Source organism: Aotus nancymaae, unplaced genomic scaffold, assembly GCF_030222135.1.
Source record: "Aotus nancymaae isolate 86718 unplaced genomic scaffold, 86718_ANA_hifiasm-v0.15.2.pri h1tg000210l, whole genome shotgun sequence".
NCBI lineage: Eukaryota > Metazoa > Chordata > Mammalia > Primates > Aotidae > Aotus > Aotus nancymaae.
Window position 1 is genome coordinate 1,045,366 of NW_026988625.1, and position 20,694 is coordinate 1,066,059.

At 41.5% G+C, this 20,694-nt stretch overlaps 1 protein-coding gene, 1 long non-coding RNA gene and 1 pseudogene across 4 annotated transcripts in view; 1 reads left to right on the forward strand and 2 right to left on the reverse strand.

The window, feature by feature from the left end:
* Nucleotides 1–4,392, reverse strand: part of LOC105726899 (uncharacterized) — a 59,676-nt gene extending 55,284 nt beyond the window's left edge. For all 3 annotated transcript variants that reach the window (XR_010340933.1, XR_010340932.1, XR_010340931.1), the window contains exon 1: nt 4,276–4,392. This is a non-coding gene — a long non-coding RNA (uncharacterized LOC105726899). The remainder of the gene's footprint in view (nt 1–4,275) is intronic.
* Nucleotides 4,393–4,522: 130 nt separating this feature from the next.
* The window catches only part of LOC105706714 (immunoglobulin lambda-1 light chain-like), a 392,758-nt gene continuing 376,586 nt past the window's right edge, over nt 4,523–20,694 (forward strand). The window contains exons 1-2 of the mRNA XM_064371880.1: nt 4,523–4,620; nt 4,721–5,024. Coding sequence (XP_064227950.1) covers nt 4,575–4,620; nt 4,721–5,024 — 350 coding nt within the window. The 5' untranslated portion in view covers nt 4,523–4,574. The remainder of the gene's footprint in view (nt 4,621–4,720; nt 5,025–20,694) is intronic.
* On the reverse strand, nt 17,325–19,281 carry LOC105706709 (ATP-dependent RNA helicase DDX18-like; annotated as a pseudogene).

Sequence of the window (20,694 nt, forward strand, 5' to 3'; positions counted from 1 at the left end):
AGGACATGATGGTAAGTGAAATGAGCCAGGCAGAGATAGACAACCTTTGCATCCTCTCACTCATGCAGAAGCTGAGAAACTTTACCTGAAAGACCTAGAAAGCATAATCATGGTTACCAGAGGTTGGGGAGAAGAAGGGGAATGGGCAGGGATTGGAAAGGGGTACAAAGTTCTACATAGATGAGAGGCAGGAAATCCTGTTCTTCTATTCCACAGCAGGGTGACCAGGGTTAACAGTATCATTGCATCTTCAAAACAGCCTGAAGAAGGATATGGAAGCTTCTCGCCACAAAAGAATAAACAATGGTACAAAATAACAGAGACACTAAACACCCTGATTTCATCATTCTACAATGTACGTAAAGACCAAAACATTGCACTCTACCCTCTCATTGTATTCCTTTACTGTTTGGCAAATTTGTTTAAATAAATATAAATACATGATGCTAAAATTCACATGGGACCATGAAACACCCTGAATTTCTTCCAAAGCAATCCTGAGACATCCAGACTACATCAGATGCATCTCATCCACTGATTTCAAATTTCATGGAAAAGCTGGGGACCTGCTTCCATACATAATGGTGGAACACAAGAGTGGACCCAGAAGTAAACCCACACACCAAAAACTGTCTGATCCTCAACAGAATCCACAACAATAATCAAAGGGGAAAGCATGCCCTATTCAATCAATGGTGCTGGGATAAGTGGCTAGCCATAGGCAGAGGACTAACACTGGGCCCCACCTCTACCAGGCACAGAAAGAAACTCCAGATGAATGACAGATTTAAATGGAAGACTCCAAACTATTAAAATCCTGAATGAAAACATACCAAACACCTTTCTCCACATAGGCTTTGGTAAATAATCTATTTGGCTATGTCCCCAAAGAAAATGACAACAAAAATTGACAAGACAGGTTTAATACTCTAAAGAACTGCCACAGCACAAAATAAATTAGCCACAGAGTAATAGACAGCCTACAGAGTGGAAGAACATGTTCCCTAACTGCATCTGACCAAGGTCTAATATCCAGAATCTTCAAGGACCTTATGCCAATCATTCAGCAAAAAGCAACAAAAAGTCCCATTAACATATGGGCAAGGGACGAGAACACACACTTCTCAAAGGACAATGTGCAAGTAACCAACAAACAGGAAAGCATGCTCAAACTCACTCATCAACGGAGAAATGCCAATCAAAAGCAGGTCGAGACACCATCCCACACCACCCAGAATGGCGATGACTATGCAGACAAACAGAACAGATACTGATGAGGCAGCAGAGGAAAGGAAATGCTGACATGGTCTGGGTGGGGATGCAAACTAGTACAGACACTGTGGAAAGAAGTTTGGAGATTTCTCTCTTTTTTTTTTTTTGAGACGAAGTCGCAGTCTGTCGCCCAGACTGGAGTGCAGTGGCACGATCTTGGGTCACTGCAACCTCTGCCTCCTGGGTTCAGGCAATTCTCTTGCCTCAGCCTCCTGAGTAGCTTGGATTACAGGCATGTACCACCATGCCCAGCTAATTTTTGTATTTTTAGTAGAGACAAGGTTTCACCATGTTGGTCAGGCTGGTCTCGAACTCCTGACCTCATGATCCACCCACCTCGGCCTCCCAAAGTGCTGGGATTACAGGGGTGAGCCACCGCGCCCGGCCAGCAGTTTGGAGATTTGTCAAGGAACTTAGAACTACCATCCAACCCAGCAATCCCACTCCTGAGGATCTACCCAAAGAAAATATTTCCTTCTATCCAAAAGACACAGGCACTTGTATGTTCACAGCAGTGTTATTCACAATGGCAAAGAAATGGAATCAACCTAGGCACTGATCAACAGTGGATAAGATAAAGAAAATATGGTACATATACACCATAAAACACTGCATGGCCACAAAAAAAATTCACATTTTTGGCAGCAACATGGATGGAGCTGCAGGTCATCATCCTAAGTGAACTAAGGCCAGAACAGAAATACAAATGCCACACATTCTCACTTATAAGTGGAAACTAAACTATGAATGCCCCTGAACATAAAGAAGGGAATGGGCGTGGTGGCTCATGTCTGTAATCCCAGCACTTTGGGAGGCCGAGGCAGGTGAATCATGAAGTCAGGAGTTTGAGACCAGCCTGGCCAACATGGTGAAATCCTTTCTTTACTAAAAATAGAAAAAAATTAGCCAGGTGTAGTGGCAGCATCTGTAATCCCAGCTACTTGGGAGGCTGAAGCAGGAGAATTGCATGAACTCAGGAGGTGGAGGTTGCAGTGAACCGAGATCATGACAACTGCACTCCAGCCGGGTGACAGAGTGAGGCTCTGTCTTAAACAAACAAACAAAAAACAAAAAAGAAGGGAACGATGACATCGGGAATGACTGCCAGACCAAAAAGATAATGCAAATGGGAGGGAGGGGGCACTGCATCCTAAAGACCCACCTTGCGTATCCTCTGCTCACTGTGTGGGTCATAAGGTTGTTGGGACCCCAAGCCTCAGCATCATGCAATCAACAAATGTAACTAACTGTGTGTGTACCCTTTAATCTATAATAAAAGTAGAAATTATTACACATACACACACACACTTAAGAGCCACATAAACAAAAAACAAATAAAACCTATAGTGATCCAAACAATCCCTTACTGGCAAACACACAGAAAGACTAACCTATGGACAAAATGAGAAAGCCAAAAATGCAGCCCCAAATTACACATGGTGAATGTATTTTTCAAGAGAACACCGAACATCACAACAGTGAAGAGAAGTCTGTTCTGTAATTGTCTTTGAGTAAAACGAACTTCCACCTGCAAAACACTGAAATGGGTCCTCATGTTACACAAGACACAAAAATCAATGTAAAGATCTCCATCCAAACCTGAAAATACAAAACGCCTACAAGAAAACATAGGGTAAGCATTTACTTCAGTGAAACTTGAATCTATGCACACAGATTGCCGAAAACAAAAGGGAAAAGCAGAAGGAAGAAACACACAGACGATGCAATCTTTTTTCCTTGTTCTGTGATGGGACACCAAAATCACCACGAACTCATGCAAATATAAACACGTAGGACTAGGGAAACCTTTAGAGGAGTTCCATGAGAATGATACCAATGAACCGAAAGAGAAGATGTCCTACAGATTTGGAGACAGATCTGAAAAACCATCTCTGAAAGCAGTAGTTATCTAACATGTGCAAGAAACTGACACCACTTTGGGAAAAAAACCAAAAAACCAAGACAAAACAAAAACAACACTAATGCCGAAGCTAAAACTGGGCAAAGGCCCTTGACAGACATTTCTGAAAAGATGACGTGAATTAACTAATGAGTCAAGAAGAAGTTGCTCAACTTTATCATTTCTCCCACAAAGGTTAAGTCCAAACCACAGATCTGCTGGGATCTTGGAGAATGTGAATTCTGACTCAGTAGGTCTGGACTGAGCCTGAGATTAATTTAGCTCATTGCTAAAAGGTTTCTTCCCTCCAAAATCCACAGATGTGTATTAATATTACCAAGTTAATAAGAATGGTCAAAAATAAAAAGGGAAGCCATTAGCAGACAACCTCAGTCTTCCTCTTCAGTCTCCTCCACTGTATAGGTTAAAGGATGGTCTTCAGCATCTCGATGACCCAGGTCACTGACACCAACTCCAAAACTCATGCCACGAATGTCCTTCCCTCTTCTCCTTCCTTCAGACCATAATGGGTGTCTCTTTTTCCAGCATCTTTCTCCTAACCTGTCTTCATTCAGCCACCCTCTGTATCTGCTACCCTGGGACGAAGGGTCAAACTCGCCTGCACCTTGAGCAGAAGCTACAGCTGCTGCCACGCAGACTGTCCCCTAGCAGTGCTCGGCGATGGGCACCAGGTTCACGATGCCAGTGGGGAGTGGTGCTGTTATTGTATCCTGTGAGGATGGAGTGGTTGTCCAGGCACAGACAGACAATCACACAGGAGGAACAAGTGCACATGCTGAAATTTAACAAAGACAGAATTACGGACACTTGGGGAAGAGAGGTCTCAATTGCAGAAACAGCGAGTTCCTCAAAAGTTAGAGGACTGGGGCCATCTCTGCCATGGCCAGGATTCCTCTCTCTTTCATCTTCCTCAGTCATCAAATAGATTCCATTAGGGTGTAAGCAAAGGAGGCTGGGGCCTGCTACTCACTCCCAAAAAACAGCAGCAAGTATTTTCCTGGGGAAAAAAGAAAATGCTCACAAGGATGGGGTTAGATTTAGCCATAAACCAGATTGTGTGGCAGGAGGGAAAACACACCTACCTCCTTTGGTCACTCAGAAATTGGGGGAGCTAATCTGGGGAAAGGCACCAACACCCATTCATCAGTGTCTCAGTCCTGTGTGGTCACGGGTCTGTGTGAGGTCTCAGCAGCTGCCTCTCTCAATGTCTCCCCAGGGGACAGCAGGGTGAACCCTGGGGCAGGAAGAGAGGGGAAGTTGATTTGCATAAAGAACTTTTTTATCCTGTTGGGTCTGGGGAGGCATGAAAAGGCCCTGAGGAAAACAAACCCCAGCTGAGAAGCCTGAAGAAAGACACTTAGCCTTCGTGAGTGTCCTCACCATGGCCTGGATGATGCTTCTCCTGGGACTACTTGCTTATGGCTCAGGTCAGGGGAAGGGACTCTATCCTTGCGGGGACCACAGAAAACAGGGTCCAGGTTACTCTCATCCTTATGATAACAACTGTGTCTCTCCTGTTGGTTTTAGGGGTGGATTCTCAGACTGTGGTGACCCAGGAACCATCGCTCTCAGTGTCCCCTGGAGGGACAGTCACACTCACCTGTGGCCTGAGCTCTGGCTCAGTCTCTACCAGTCACTACGCCAGCTGGTACCAGCAGACCCCAGGCCAGGCTCAACGACTGCTCATCTACAGCACAACCGGTCGCCCTTCTGGGGTCCCTGATCGCTTCTCTGGCTCCATCCTTGGGAACAAAGCTGCCCTCACCATCACGGGGGCTCAGGCAGATGATGAATCTGATTATTACTGTATGCTGTACATGAGTAGTGGCATTTCCACAGTGATTCAAACCTATGGGGAAGTGCAACTAAAACCTCTTTATATACTCAGAACAGTTCAGCCCTTAGAGACAGGAGGGAAAGGGAGAGGGTGGAAATGGTCAACACTGTGAGTGAGGAGTCCCCTTGCCTCAATCTCTTATGCAGGGGTTCAAATGCCAGGTGCCTCATCCAGTCTCTCCCTGGGTGTGTCCACCTCCCCAGTGTGACTTTTCCATGACTGTGCTTCCTCTCTCCCTCTTTACCTAGAATAATGTGGAGGGAGAATTATCTACAAAATATATAAGCTCACAGCGAGTCACAGAAACCCCAGTGCTCCTTAAGTAAGACACTTCTTATTCAAAGAGAATTAACAGGTACATGCTCATTCATTAATTTGACCATGGAGGCTGACAATATTTTATTACTGAAGGGGGAGCATTTTCAGGGGGCTTGTTAAAAATGCAATTCTCCAACCTAAACCTACTAAGTCAGCAACTTGTGTTGGTGCCAGATAGCCAGTATTTAACAAGCTGTACATGAGATTTTTTTTATTAGCCTTAATGTTTGGGAAGAACCCACTTTCATTATTATAAAATTATTCCTAGGGATCTCCATTTAAAATGATCTCAGGTCATATTCCATGATTCTACTCTCCTAAATTTTCATTTAAAACCCACCAATTACTCAGAAACAGATTGAAAATCTCAAGCCACAGCAAAAATTATAACTTGATTTATGCAGACAGAGTTGGGAGGAATTTCTAAAAGCATACATTCCTAGGTGCCAGGTGTGGTGACTCATGCCTATAATCCCAATACTTTGGGAGGCTGAGGCAAGAGGATTGTTTGAAGTGGGAGTTTGAGACCAGTGTCCTCCACATAGCGAGACTCCTTCACCACGAAAGAAAGAAAAAAGATACAAGTCCCTTTATCAATTTCCAAAAACATGTTTCCTTAGGGTATATTTAGTGGTGCATATGAATATCTGTTATTGAAAACCATTCCATAAATGACTGGCTTCCAGCATGACTTCTCTCTCTTACTGAGCTCACCTACGGCACTGGCTCTCAAGGTCTTCATAGGACACAGGACTCAGCCTTCCCCATCTTCCACCTCTTATCACAGATTGTTCCACAGAATCATGGTTCCACTGAGATCCTCTCAGCATAGATATGTACTTGTTTTGAACAGTGTCTCTTAACATAATGTTGCCAAGACAGAAAGGACCGAGGGGTGACGGAGCCTCAGAGCCACCAGAAGATGGCAGTAACCTCACTGCTGAGCTTTGCTGGGCTAGACTCAAGCTCCCACCCCCCTTCCTTCCTCTGACTCTTTCTCCCGGGCACCGGGGGTCCAGGAACTTCCTACACTCAATCTGAGCTCTGGGGTCACCTCAGGGAACCTCTCAATAAGATAGAGGAGGTGCTTCAGCAGATCTAACAAAAGTGAGGGCAGATCTTAAGACTATCCATACACTGTGAAAAGAAACAAACCAGCCTTACTTGTGTCTGTGCACCTGAGTCCTTAGGACTGTTTTCCTGATCTCCTGGCTGTGCTGAGATTGCAAATGTGCAGTTTATTATCCAGATCAAGAGAAATCCATGACAGTTTATGAGGACGAAGACGACAACTACCCCATCTACTTGTCACACAGTTAAGACACTGGCCTTAGATCTGTCAGTGGCCTGGAACATTCTGGAAGAAGAGGGTGATGGTTACTTGGCACATGTTGGGACTCAAACATGAGGATCTCATAATGACCCAGAAGGATAAAGGTGGGATCAGTTGTGAGGGTGGAAAATATGGATTTCTTGTCTCGTCTTCACTTCTCTGTGTCCTTTTCTCCTAGATGCCTAGCTTGTGTGGCCCTGTGACCTGCAGGTATTGGAGATCCACAGCTAAGACGCCAGGATCCCCTGGAAGCCTAGAAATGGAACCGTTGACATTTAGGGATGTGGTCATAGAATTCTCTCTGGAGGAGTGGCAATGCCTGGACACTGCACAGCAGAATTTATATAGGAATGTGATGTTAGAGAACTACAGAAACCTGGCCTTCCTGGGCAGACAAGCAACTTCATCAAGCAGCTCCCTGACAGCACAGCCAGGTAAATCCACAAAGATGGGAAAAAACCAGCACAAAAAAGATGAAACCATCAAAGACCAGAACACCTCTTCATCTTCAAGGCATCACAACTCCTCAACAACACAGGATCACAACTTGACCGAGGAGTGCGACAAATTGACAGAAACAGGCTTCAGAAGGTGGCTAATAACAAACATTTCTGAGCTAAAGGAACAAGTTCTAACTCAATGCAAAGAAACCAAAAACCTTGAAAAAAAGTTAGACAAAATGCTAATTGGAATAACCAGCTTAGAGAAGAACATAAACGACTTGATGGAGTTGAAAAACACAGCACGAGAACTAAGTGAAGCAAACACAAGTTTTAATAGTCAGATCGATCAAGAAGAAAGGATATCAGAGATTGAAGATCAACTCAATGAAATAAAAAGAGAAGGCAAGACAAGAGAAAAAAGAGTGAAAAGAAATGAACAAAGTCTCCAAAAAATATGGGATTATGTGAAAAGACCTAATCTACGCTTGATTGGTGTACCTGAATATGACGGGGAGAATGAATCCACGCTGGAAAACATGTTCCAGGATATTATCCAGGAGAACTTCCCAAGCCTAGAAAGGCAGTCCAAATTTCAAATTCAAGAAATACAGAGAACTCCACAAAGATATTCCTCAAGAACAGCAACCCCAAGGCACATAATCATCAGATTCACCAGGGTGGAAATGAAGGAAAAAATGCTAAGGGCAGCCAGAGAGAAAGGCCAGGTCACCCACAGAGGGAAGCCAATCAGACTCACTCAATGAAGATCTCTCTGCAGAAACCCTACAAGCCAGAAGAGAGTGGGGGCCAATATTCAACATCCTTAAAGAAAAGAACTTTCAACCCAGAATCTCATATCCAGCCAAACTAAGCTTTGTAAGTGAAGGAGAAATAAAATCCTTTATGGACAAGCAATTATTGAGAGATTTTTGTCACCACCAGACCTGCCCTACAAGAGCTCCTGAAAGAAACACTAAGCATGGAAAGGAACAAGTACCAGTCACTGCAAAAGCAAACCAGTTGGCAAAGACCATAAATGCAATGAAGAAAATGAGTCAACTAATGGGAAAGAAAACCAGCCAGTAACAAAATGACATGATCAAATCCACACATAACAATATTAACATTGAATGTAAATGGCCTAAACGTCCCAATCAAATGACACAGACTGGAAAACTGGATAAAAAGTCAGAACCCACTGGTGTGCTGTATTCAGGAAACCCATCTTACATACAAAGACACACATAGACTCAAAATAAAGGGATGGAAGAAGATTTACCAAGCAAATGGAGAACAAAAAAAAGCAGGGGTTGCAATCCTAGTCTCTGATAAAACGGACTTCAAACCAACAAAGATCAAAAGAGACAAAGAAGGACACTATATAATGGTAAAAGGATCAATCCAACAGGAAGAGCTAACTATCCTAAATATATACGCCCCCCAACACATGAACACCCAGATACATAAAGCAAGTTCTTAACTACCTAAAACGAGATTTAGACTCCCACACAATAATAGTGGGAGACTTCAACACTCCACTGTCAATATTAGACAGATCAATGAGACAGAAAATTAACAAGGATATCCAGGACTTGAATGCAGAGCTGGACCAAGTGGACCCAATACACATATACAGAACGCTCCACCCCAAATCCACAGAATATACATTCTTCTCAGCACCACATTGCACATACTCTAAAATTGACCACATCATTGGAAGCAAATCACTCCTCAGCAAATCCAAAAGAACAGAAATCATAACAAACAGTCTATCAGACCACAGCGCAGTCAGACTAGGACTCAGGATCAAAAAACACACAGAAACCCGAACAACCACTTGGAAACTGAACAGCCTGTTTCTGAGTGTTGACTGGAAACTCTGTCTCAAATAAAAAGAAATACTAGACTTCCATAGAATCAACCCAAATGCCCATCAATGATAGACTGGACAAAGAAAATGCGGTACATATACACCACGGAATACTACGCGGCCATAAAAAACGAGTTTGTGTCCTTTGTAGGGACTTGAATGAATCTGGAAACCATCATTCTCAGCAAACTAACACAAGAACAGAAAGCTGAACACCGTATGTTCTCACTCATAGGTGCGTGTTGAACAATGACAACACGTAGACTCAGGGAGAGGAGCATCACACACTGGGGGCAGTTGAGGGGGGTAGGGGAGAGACATTGGGGGGTGGGGAGGGATAACATGGGGAGAAATGCCAGATATAGTATGCACCTAAAGTAAATAATTTAAAAAAATACAAAATAGCTGGACATGGTGGTGCCTGCCTGTAATCTCAGCTACTCGGGAGGCTGAGGCAGGAGAATTGCTTGAACCTGGGAGGTGGAGGTTGTAGTGAGCCAAGATCGTGCCACTGCACTCTAGCCTGGGCAACAGAGCGAAAGTCTGTCAAAAAAAAAAAAAAAGGCACTTATTTTTGAGATGGGGTCTTGCTACATAACCCGGGCAGGTCTTAGTGTTTTGACCAGAAGCAATTCTCCAACTTTAATGTACCATGTAGCTATTACTACAGGTGTGAACCATGATGCCTGGTTCTCTGATAAAGGGATTTTTGTCAGCAGTCAGTGACAGATTTTCTTGGTGTCAGAAGACAAGCAAATAGGGCACCCTTTACTTTCTTGTCTTATTAATGTCACTGTCCATATGAATTTTTACTTTTTATTTTCCACTTCAAATTTGTCTATAATTTTAGATTCAGACATTTAGGGCAATATACTAGAATTTACATGTTGTGCCTGAATTAAATTAGATAATTAGTATGCAGGCAGGCAAAAAGGAATTATAAAATTTTAAACTGCTTCTGTTAGCCTATATCTAGAGAACATAATTTATTCCCCAAATATTTGTTTTTTATATGAGACTCTTACCATATTCTGCTAAATATGTGTGTGTGTGTATGTGTGTGTGTGTGTATACATACATATATAATTTAGCAATGAAAGGCTATTCTTTGCCTGTAAACTTGGATTACAGTAGTTTTATTTTGTGTAAAAATAGCATATATTTAAAACTTAAAAATTGACACTAGTTTCTTTTAAATGCTTATCTAGTAAAGTTTCTCATTAGCATCTCCTATTTCTGATTGTAGTGCATTTTCCCTGAAATTTTATTGCTATACAATAGATGCCAGTAATTTAAAATTCCTGCCTTCCACAAATGCACAAACGTTGCAGTTATCTAGACAAAATGTTTTTATTTATTTTTTTGAGATGGAGTTGTGCAGGCTGGAGTGCAGTGGTGAGATCTAGGCTCACAACAACCTCCGCCTCCCAAGTTCAAGCAATTCTCCTGCCTCAGCCTCCCAAGTAGCTGAGATTACAGGCATGTGCCACCACACCCAGCTAATTTTGTATTTTTAGTAGAGACAAGGTTTCTCCATGTTGGTCAGGCTGGTGTCAAACTCTGGACCTCGGGTGATCTGCCCACCTTGGCCTCCCATAGTGTTGGGATTACAGGCGTGAGCCACCATGCCGGGCCTATTTGTTAATGTACATTAATGTTGCAAACTAGATTTTATGAGTAAACATTTCTGTTATTATTGTCTTGCAGTTCTATATTAGTGTAATTTCTTAACATCAGTTTATTGTGTCTATTGGTTTTACTTACGTATTATAATTTTAGATAATTTACAATTGTTTGTATACTTTAAGTTAATGTGGGGTTAACTAAAAGATAAACGAGCCATATGTCTATCACCATCAGATTATATATATGTGTGTGTTTATATCCACAGATATGACCCCAATTTTGGTTATACCTTATCTTGTATATATTATTTCTTAGGTCACTTTCTTTATTTTTTCACTGAAATGGAGTTTTGCTCTTGTTGCTGAGGCTGGAGTGCAATGGCACAATCTCGACAATTCTCCTGCCTCAGCCTCACAAATTGCTGGGATTATAGGCATGTGCCACCATGCACCGCTAATTTTTTATTTTTATTTTTAGTAGAGACATGGTTTCCCCATGTTGGTTAAACTGATCTTGAACTCCTGACTTCAGGTATTCTGCCTGCCTCGGCATCCCAAAGTGCTGGGATTACAGGCATGAGCCACCTTGCCCAGTCCCTTAGCTCATTTTCAGTGTTGGTTTTATCTTGTTTAAGTGAGTAGCTTTGGAAATAGTCTTATTTTCACCATGTGTTTAATGATGAATATGTATATCCTTTGTGTGAGAAAAACACTTTTATGATTTAAAGGTGATTTTTTTTTTTTTTTTTTTTTGAGATGGAGTCTTGCTCTGTCACCCAGACTGGAGTGTAATGGTGCGATCTCGGCTCACTGCAGCCTCTGCCTCCCGGGTTCAAGCAATTCTTCTGCCTCGGCCTCCCAAGTAGCTGGGACTACAGGCACGTGCCACCACCCCCGGCTAATTTTTGCATTTTTAGTAGAGACGGGGGTTTCACCGTGTTAGCCAGGATGGTCTCAAACTCCTGACCTCATGATCCGCTGGCCTTGGCCTCCCAAAGTGTTGGGATTACAGGCATCAGCCACCACATCCGGCAATTTAAAGGTAATTAAAAAAAAGATTTATAATTACATATTTTTTCAAGTTTTTTTAAAAAATTGTAAAGATATATAATATATAATTTCCTTCTTAAATCTATTTAAATGTACATGTCAGGAGAAGACATGGTGGTGGGTCACATCTGTAAAACCAGGATTTTGAGAGGCCAGGACAGGAGGATTGCTTCAGTCCAAAAGTTTGAAAACAGCCTGGGCAAAATATGGAGACATCCTCTCTACAAACATTTTTTTTACAAGAAATGGCCAGGCATGGTGGTGTGCACCTGTGGTCCCAGCTACTTGGGAGATTGAGGGGCAGGATTATTTGAGCCTGGGAGTGTAAGGCTGAAGTGAGCCATAATTGTGCCACTGCACTCAAACTTGGGTGACAGATTGAGACGCTGTCTCAAAAACAAAACAAAACAAAACAAAACTATATTTCAGGCATGTCAACTACATTCACCTCATTATGCAAAACACTTCTTGAAATTTTACCATTTGTAAAACTAAAACTCAATATGCGTTAAATAACATTTACCCATTTTATGCTGTCTTGAGCCCTTGACAAACACCATTTCACATTCTGTTTTTATGAGTGTGACTGTTTTATATCTCATATAAGTGAAATCATAACATCCATCATTTTGTTACTGGCTTATTTCACTTGAAATATATTCTCAAAGTGTATCTTTAAATGTCACAAGATTTTTTTTAAGACTGAGTAATATTCCATTGTATTAACTATGTCTTCAAGGGTCCCATGTTGCATGTTTTATATATAGATTCATAAATGGAATTGCTGTATTTGATATTTTTATTTTTAATTATTTGAAGTACAGTTATAACATTATAAAATAATAGGTGTGTCCTCGTTTTCCCCCCGACAACCTAGTTAATTTTTGAATTTTTAGTAGAGATGGGGTTTCACCATGTTGGTCAGGCTTCTCTCAAAATCCTGGCCTCAAGTGATCCACTTGCCTCGGCCTCCCAATGTGTTGAGATTACCCGTGAGCCACAGCGGCCGGTAATTAGGCATCGTTACAAGGTAGTGATTTACAATTGCTTAGAGCTTACCTGGTTAGCCAAGGCCTATCTTTCTCAAATCTGTGCTGAAATTGGACCTGCTTGGTTACAGTATCTTTTTAAAAAAGTGACCCTGACTTAGAATGGTCAAAAAAAGAAAAAAAATCTGACCGAGAACTCCTGTGTTAAGAAACAGAGCGGTGAGCCTGTAATCCCAGCACTTTGGGAGGCTGAGGCGGGTGGATCACCAGATTAGCAGATCGGGACCATCCTGGCTAACACAGTGAAAACCCGTTTCTACTAAAAATGCAAAAAAAATTATCAAGGCACAATGGCACGCACCTGTAGTACCAGCGGTTCGGGAGGCTGAGGCAGGAGAATCCTTTGAACCCTGGCGGCGGAGGTTGCAGTGAGCTAAGATCGCACCATTGCACCCTAGCCTGGGCGACAGAGCGAGACTCTATCTCAAAACAAAACAAAACAAAACAAAAAACGGAGCTGCGAAAAGAAAATAATTTTTAGATTACCGCAGTTGGTTTTTGTTGTTTGTTTATTTGAAACAGAGTCTCGCTCTTGTTGCCCAGGCTGGAGTGCAGTGGCGCGATCTCTACTCACCGCAACCTCCGCCTCCCGAGTTCAGGCGATTCTGCCTCAGCCTTCTGAGTAGCTGGGCTTACAGGCATGTGCCACCACTCTCAGTTAATTTTATATTTTCTCGAACTCCTGAGCTTGGGTGGTCCGCCCGTCTCGGCTTCCTAAGGTGCTGGAATTGCAGGCGTGAGCCACGGCGCCTGGCCTACCACAGTTATTTCTAAGAAAATAAATGCTTCAAAGTCAAATCAATTTATTTAATTAAAAATTGTAAATATAGTAGTAGTAAATAAAATTAAAGGTATTGGCCGGGCGTGGTGGCTCATTCCTGTAATCCCAGCACTTTGGGAAGTTGAGGTGGGTGAATCACTTGAAGTCAGGAGTTTGAGACACCAGCATGGCAAACATGGTGAAACCCCATCAGTACAACAAATACAAGAATTAGCCACGCATGGTGGCACATGCCTCTAAAATCCCAGCTACTGAGGAGGTTGAGACACCAGAATCGCTTGAACCTGGGATGCAGAGGTTGCAATAAGCTGAGATCGTGCCACTGCACTCCACCCTGGGTGACAGGGTGACACTCTTTATAAAAAAGACAAGATAAATAAATTAAAGGTTTCTGCCTTCACAGAGTTTACACTGTCAAGTTTGAAAAATAAAGACAATTAGGGAATAAATGATCCCTCATGTGATGCTGGTAGCCAATGCCTACACGAGCTGAAGATACAAACATATGTTAATTATATGTGTGGTTATATATTTACATAATTGCACAATTTTTTCTTTAAAAATGCCCGACAGTTTATAGGAACACTAAAATATCTGAAAAATCACCAAAATGTTTATGCACAGTAAATAAACTAATTGTAGTGTATTTATATCACCTCACAGTGTAGAGCAATAAATGTGGATAAAGCACCACTACAGTCAACAACAGAGATCAATTTCACAATGTTGAATAAAATAAGATGACCAAGAATGAGAACTTATTGTTTTAATCTATTTATTTAAAGTTCAAAAACACGCAAATCTTATTTATTGTATAAAAAGTCAGGCCAGGTGTGGTAGCTCATGCCTGTGATCTCAGCACTTTGAGAGGCCGAGGCCGGTGGATCACCTGAGGTCAGGAGTTTGAGACCAGCCTGACCAATATGGTGAAACCCCATCTCTACTAAAATAATACAAAAATTAGCTGGGCATAATGGTGGGCACCTGTGATCCCAGCTGGTTGGGAGGCTGAGACAGGAGAATCACTTGAATCTGGGAGGTGGAGGTTGCAGTGAGCCAGGATCGCACCACTGCACTCCAGCCTGGGGGACAGGGTGAGACTCTGTCTCAAATAAAATAAAATAATTAAAAGCCAGGATATAAGTCACTCTTGGGAATAGTGACTGAAAGGGAGAATTAAAAAAAAAGAGAGTGTCCACGTTGTTCCCACTCTTCCATCACTGGGCCCTGGGTTCATAGTGTGTGCATTTTGTAAAAATGTTTCAAGCTGTTTTTAATGATATATGTGTGTAAAATTAAAAACAAGATTTTTAATGATATATGTGTGTAAAATTAAAAACAAGGTTTCTCATTAAAAAAATGTGGATTTCTTAAGGCCATTTTGTTGGGTCCTCTTCTCACTGCAAAGGATTCAAAGTGAAACACACATAATTTTTCTAATAAATGCTTATGAGGCTTTCCATTAAAATTAATCGTATTTTCTGCCATTATGAAAATAAAAATAGAAAGAAATAACATATACTTCCATAATGCATTACTGATAGTGTATCTTTAAACTAGAAGGAATCATTACTTCTAAAGAAAAATTACTAGGATTGTTTGCATTTTATCTGGGATCCTACATGATGGTGACAGATACAGCTGTTGTCCAAGGTTTTAGCCTGGAATCTCTGCCAATTCAATAGTAGAGGCAATAAAAATAGACACAAGTATTATAAAGACTTTCATTCATTTTGAAAGTTTTGAATGCTATGAATATCTACAAAGAATAAAATAAATTGTACTGAAAATTTGTTAGGATGAATTAAAAAATGCCAAATTCACAGTAATAAAATTTATTCCAAACAGTTCAAAATTCTTATCTTTGGCCGGGCGCAGTGGCTCACGCCTATAATCCCAGCACTTTGGGAGGCTGAGGCGGGTGGATCATGAGGTCAAGAGATTAAGACCATCCTGGTCAACATGGTGAAACCCTGTCTCTACTAAAAAATACAAAAAAAATTAGCTGGGCATGGTGGCGCACGCCTGTAGTCCCAGCTACTCGGGAGGCTGAGGCAGGAGAATTGCTTGAACCTAGGAGGTGGAGGTTGCGGTGAGCCGAGATTGTGCCATTGCACTCCAGCCTGGGTAACAAGAGGGAAACTCCGTCTCAAAAAAAAAAAAAAAAAAAAATCTTATCTTTTTTGTCTCAGTATAAAAAAATAAACATCTAAGGTATCTATTAGGAAATAATTAGCAATTCTGTAAATGATATAAAAGAAAATTTGAACAAATGGTAAAATATTTTCTTTTTTTTTTTTTTTGAGGCAATTATTTACTCCAGCCTGGCGCCTGGTGACAGAGCAAGACTCTGTCTCAAAAAAACTAAAACAAAAACAAAAACACAAAAAACAAAACATTATTTCTGGGAAAAAAAAGAAAAACATGCTTCTGGAGAGAGTTATAAAACACCCGGAAATAGGAATCCAAGAAGCCAAGCCAGGAGCCCAGCAGTCAAGGCTGGAAGCCCAGAACAGGTCCCACCAGGGTGATGATGGTCACGCCCAGAAATGGAAGACTGTTCTTTTCCTACTGGAATATTCTTTACCAACCACTTTCCTCTACATTAGATGTTAGTGCACTTACATTTAATGGGATCCTATAATTAGCAGCACAACAGCAAAATGGTGCTAGCAACTTTGGTTTTGAATTGCTACAAAATGTACTGTTTTGTAGTTACACACTATACAGAAAACACTAGAAATCAAGTGCTCCTACAACAAAAACCCATCTGGCTAAATCACTGACTTTGCTGCTCTTTTCTAACTTTGTTCATTTTCAGTCTTCACAGCAAATGTATTTTTTTGTTTCAGGGCTTGGAAGAGGTAATTTTTCTCAGAAAGAAGCTAACATTAATGTGTGCTGGGTACTGTCTGATGTCTTGGCTCTAAGTCCAAGGAAGTTGCCCTTGTCTTCTAAGTACTCTACAGAGTCAAAAGGTAAACCACCTTGAATTAAACAAATCTGAATGAGGAGCATCACCATTCTTTGTGTGTTTTTAAAGCCTTTGCTGTTTCCAAATGAAGAAATGCAGTATATTACACCTCTATTAAAGTAATTAAGACTCAGACATCTCAATTCCACCCTCTTCCTACCCCCCCCACCCATCAAATGTTATGACTGCTAGTGACACTGAATTGAAATTACAACCCATAATTGTTGCTCCAAAAAGCAAAACACCCGAGAAAAGCTCATTGTTTTAAAATCAAGAATCTATGAAAGCAATGTCACCCTAATCCTAAGGTGCTTCTAAGGTATTTCCAAAGCTGTTTGCTCTTTTATACTGCAGCATTTTCAGGAGGAGTCATGAGATACTGTCAAGATCCAAGAAATCACTAAAACAAAAAAAACCCTGAGACTCTTTTCTGCATTACCACCAGCTGCCCAGTACCCTAGGTCACCTTTTGCAGCAATGAGCACAGCAATCCATGCCACAAAAATCTTCACAAAACAAGGAGGAAAGGTAAAAAAAGAATTATATCAAAACAGTAACATACATTTGTGTGTGTAAGGGAGGGACATTTAAAATTAAAATATTGTATCATCACAAAGATCAGAGATTCCTTGCTCTGCCCTTGGGCAATCAAGAAAATTAAAGCCTGTCTCATGTCCCCAAAATAAAAGAGAGACTTGATGGAAGTAACAGCACTCAGTGCTTTCAATCCAAGTCAATTTATACTCTTGTTAGAAAAGTTCAAATTCTAAAGGCTACAAAAATTCTGTTAAATCAAGAGGAAAAAATTCATTTTAGGATGAAGTTATTCAAGATAAAAGAAAGGCATGTCTTCAGTGAGAGAACTGCTTGCTGTCGGATGATTTCTTGCGAATGTGTTTAAAGATTTTGGACTTCTCAACTTTCTTGGTTTTCTGGTGGCCAAATCCACCACCACCTCCTTGCTTCTTCTGCTTGCTTTCATTGCTGCTGACGTTCAAATCAATAAAGGGAGGCACCTTGAAACCAAATGACAGAGCAACTTGAGGCAAATTTAAGTTATTAACATTGAAGATCTGTTTCAGAGAATGGGAATCATAGGCTCATATGTATGACTTATATGCTTCCTAGGCTGACTTATGAAGAAAGTAGTTCTTTTTAATTTCTCAAGCTGAGACTGAATGTCAGAGATTTTAGAAAAAGGAAAAGTCAAATTCACTTAATGCAACCTTGGATTGTATCAAGTAGTGAAGAAAACCCAATTCTTCTGGGTGCAAAATGAGCAAGGCATGCCCTCTCCCATTTAGGCCTCTGGCTGTTTTACCCACATTCCGCAGGGTCATCTGGAGGATCATACCGAACGATCCAGTTGACTTCAGGAATGACCAGTCCTCTCGCTGCCACATCTGTACACGATAGTGTTCCTGAATCTGCCTTGCAGAACTGAAAGAATGTGGCTGTATGCTTATTTTGCTTTTGCTGTCCATGAATGGCACATCAATGTAGTTTAGCAACTCACAGTGGTATTTCACAGACATACAAGATGAAAGAAAGACCGTAAGCTTCTTCTTTTGATTCTCCTTAAGGAATGTAAAGAGCAGAAGGAATCTCTTTTCAGAAGGACAAACAATATATCCCTGCTCAAGACCATCCACTGTTGCATTAGTTTTATCATCATCAACACCAACATACAACGGGCTCCTTTGCAGAGGAGTTTGAGTAGCAGAAAAGAGCACAGTCTGTCTATGTGTTGGCAAAAGTTTAATAATTTGCTTTAATTCATCTTCAAACTCAACATCCAAGATACAATCAGCTTCATCAATAACCAGACACTGCAGGTTTTTATGCATAAACCCTGGGGTATTTTGCATATGGTCCAGCAGGTGACCTGGTGTGGCCACAATGATGTTGACCCCATTAGCAAGTTTCTGTGTTTCAGCAGATCTGTTACTGCCACCCATTATCGACCCCTAGGTGTGCACCTGGTGAGTCATTAGCTCCTTAAGAATACCAAAATTTGCATGGCTAGTTCTCTAGCAGGTGAGAGAATAAGAACTCCCTTTCCATTCCTGGGCATAAATTTTAACTTAATGAGTTCAACTGCAGGGATGAGGAAAGCCAGGGTTTTACCACTGCCTGTTTTTGCAGCTGCTAGATGATCTCTGTCTTCCAGAAGTGGTCTGATACTTTTATGCTGAATTTCAGTCATGTTTGTAAAACCCATTTCTTTTACTGCCTTCGGAGCGTTTTCACTGACAAGATTACATAGAGAAGCAAATGATGTATCCTCAAAAGCTCCTGTCAGTCCCAGGGCAGGCTGGGTACCTCATTGTCATCTCCATCATTATCTGGCTTCTCCACATTATTTTCTGTTTCTTTAGGAGTCTAGGCAATTTCTTCTTCAGATTCTCCTTTGTTTTCGGTTTTGGCTTTTTTTGTATCAGGCCCAGCATCGTTCACCATTTTTCTCTTTTTCTTCTTCTTTTTCTTTTTTGATTCTGAATTGGGAGACTGCATTGCTGCTTCTCCATTAGTTAATACAGCGGATTTCTGGGGAGATTTAAAAACTTTAAAATTTTCCACTGCTTCTTGAGACACATCTCCATTTCGAGCTTCTGACAGGCCCAGATTCATAGAATGTTTTGATTTTTTAACCTTTCTACCTCCCATTGTTTCTTTAGACACATCTCCATTTTCAGTTTCTGATAGGGTCAGATTTGAGGCTCCCTGCAACTTTAGGTTCCGCTGCTGCAATTTGAGGTTTTGCTTCTTGATCTTTTTGTGCAGGAGTTTCATCAGTAGGTGAGACATGCTGTCCAAGAAGTGCCTAGACCACAGTACCACTCAGTACATCTACTCAGCTTGGCGGGCTGATGTGACAACATTTTCTCCGCCCCAACCCCGCCCATTAACCTCAATAGGGGAAACATTTTCCTTTTTTTTTTTTTTGAGACAGAACCTTGCTCTGGCACCAGGCGCCAGGCTGGAGTGCAGTGACGCGATCTTGGCTCACTGCAACCTCCGCCGTCTGGGTTCAAGTGATTCTCCTGCCTCAGCCTCCCAAGTAGCTGGGACTACAGGCGTGTGCCACCATGCCCAGCTAATTTTTGTATTTTAGTAGAGACAGGGTTTCACCATCTTGGCTAGGATGGTTTCGGTCTCTTGACCTTGTGATCCGCCCGCCTCAGTCTCCCTAAGTGCTGGGATTACAGGCGTGAGCCACCACACCCAGCCAGGAAAACATTTTCTTATTTAAGGACACCAAATTAAAAACATTCAGGAAAGGTGCGGTGGCTCACATCTGTAATGCCAACTACTTTGGGAGGCCAAGGCAGGAGGATCTCTTGATCCAAGGAGTTTAAGACCAGCCTGGACAACATAGTGAGATCTCATCCTTACAAAACTAAACAAAATTAGCCAGGCATGGTTGCACGTGCCTATAGTGAGACCCTGTCTCAAAAAAAACAAAAACAAAAACAAAAAAAAAAACAAAACCCAACAAACATAAAACAAAAATTCAACAGCATGTAGATTAGTAATGTTAGTACTTAATTTTTTAAAATTATTGTTCACTTCTATGAGTTTTCCTTTGAGAAGGTGCACTGGAGGGTGCCAGCAGAGCAGATAGCACAGACGCCTCAGATTTCAGAAGCAGGGATCTGTGGTAAATTCAAAATGCCAGTCACCTGTCAGCATGCACAAGTGGCTATGCCCTCCCTACGTCAGGCTCTGTGTCGTAGTAATGTGCTCTATGAGTCCTTTTCAGAGTCCTGCATGCCATCTATGCTCAACCAGCCAGGCCTGTCACCTGGAAGTAACAGGCAACTCCTCATGCACTGGAATTAGCGTCAGACAGACTCAGGTGAATAATGTGGCCTGGCCACACCACCTCTCAGCAAAAGTCCAAGATATGTTGGACTTTTGCCTGATAGTTCCCAGTTCTCCTTAAGTAATTGATTCACTTCAACTGAATTAAAAAAAATCAATCACTTCACTATGACACACAAGGACATTCGCTCTCTGGCTTTGACAATCTTTACCTGCCTTGTTATTATCATTCCATGTGCCCAATACTGTTAAAAGATGTATTTTACCCTCTACATGCATTACATATGTGTGATTTTTATTTTCAAATTCTATCTCTCTTCTAGGAATATGGTATGTTTTATTTGTCCTGCTGCAGGACTGACCTCCCTACTCAGATTAAATTATTAAATTCCAGAT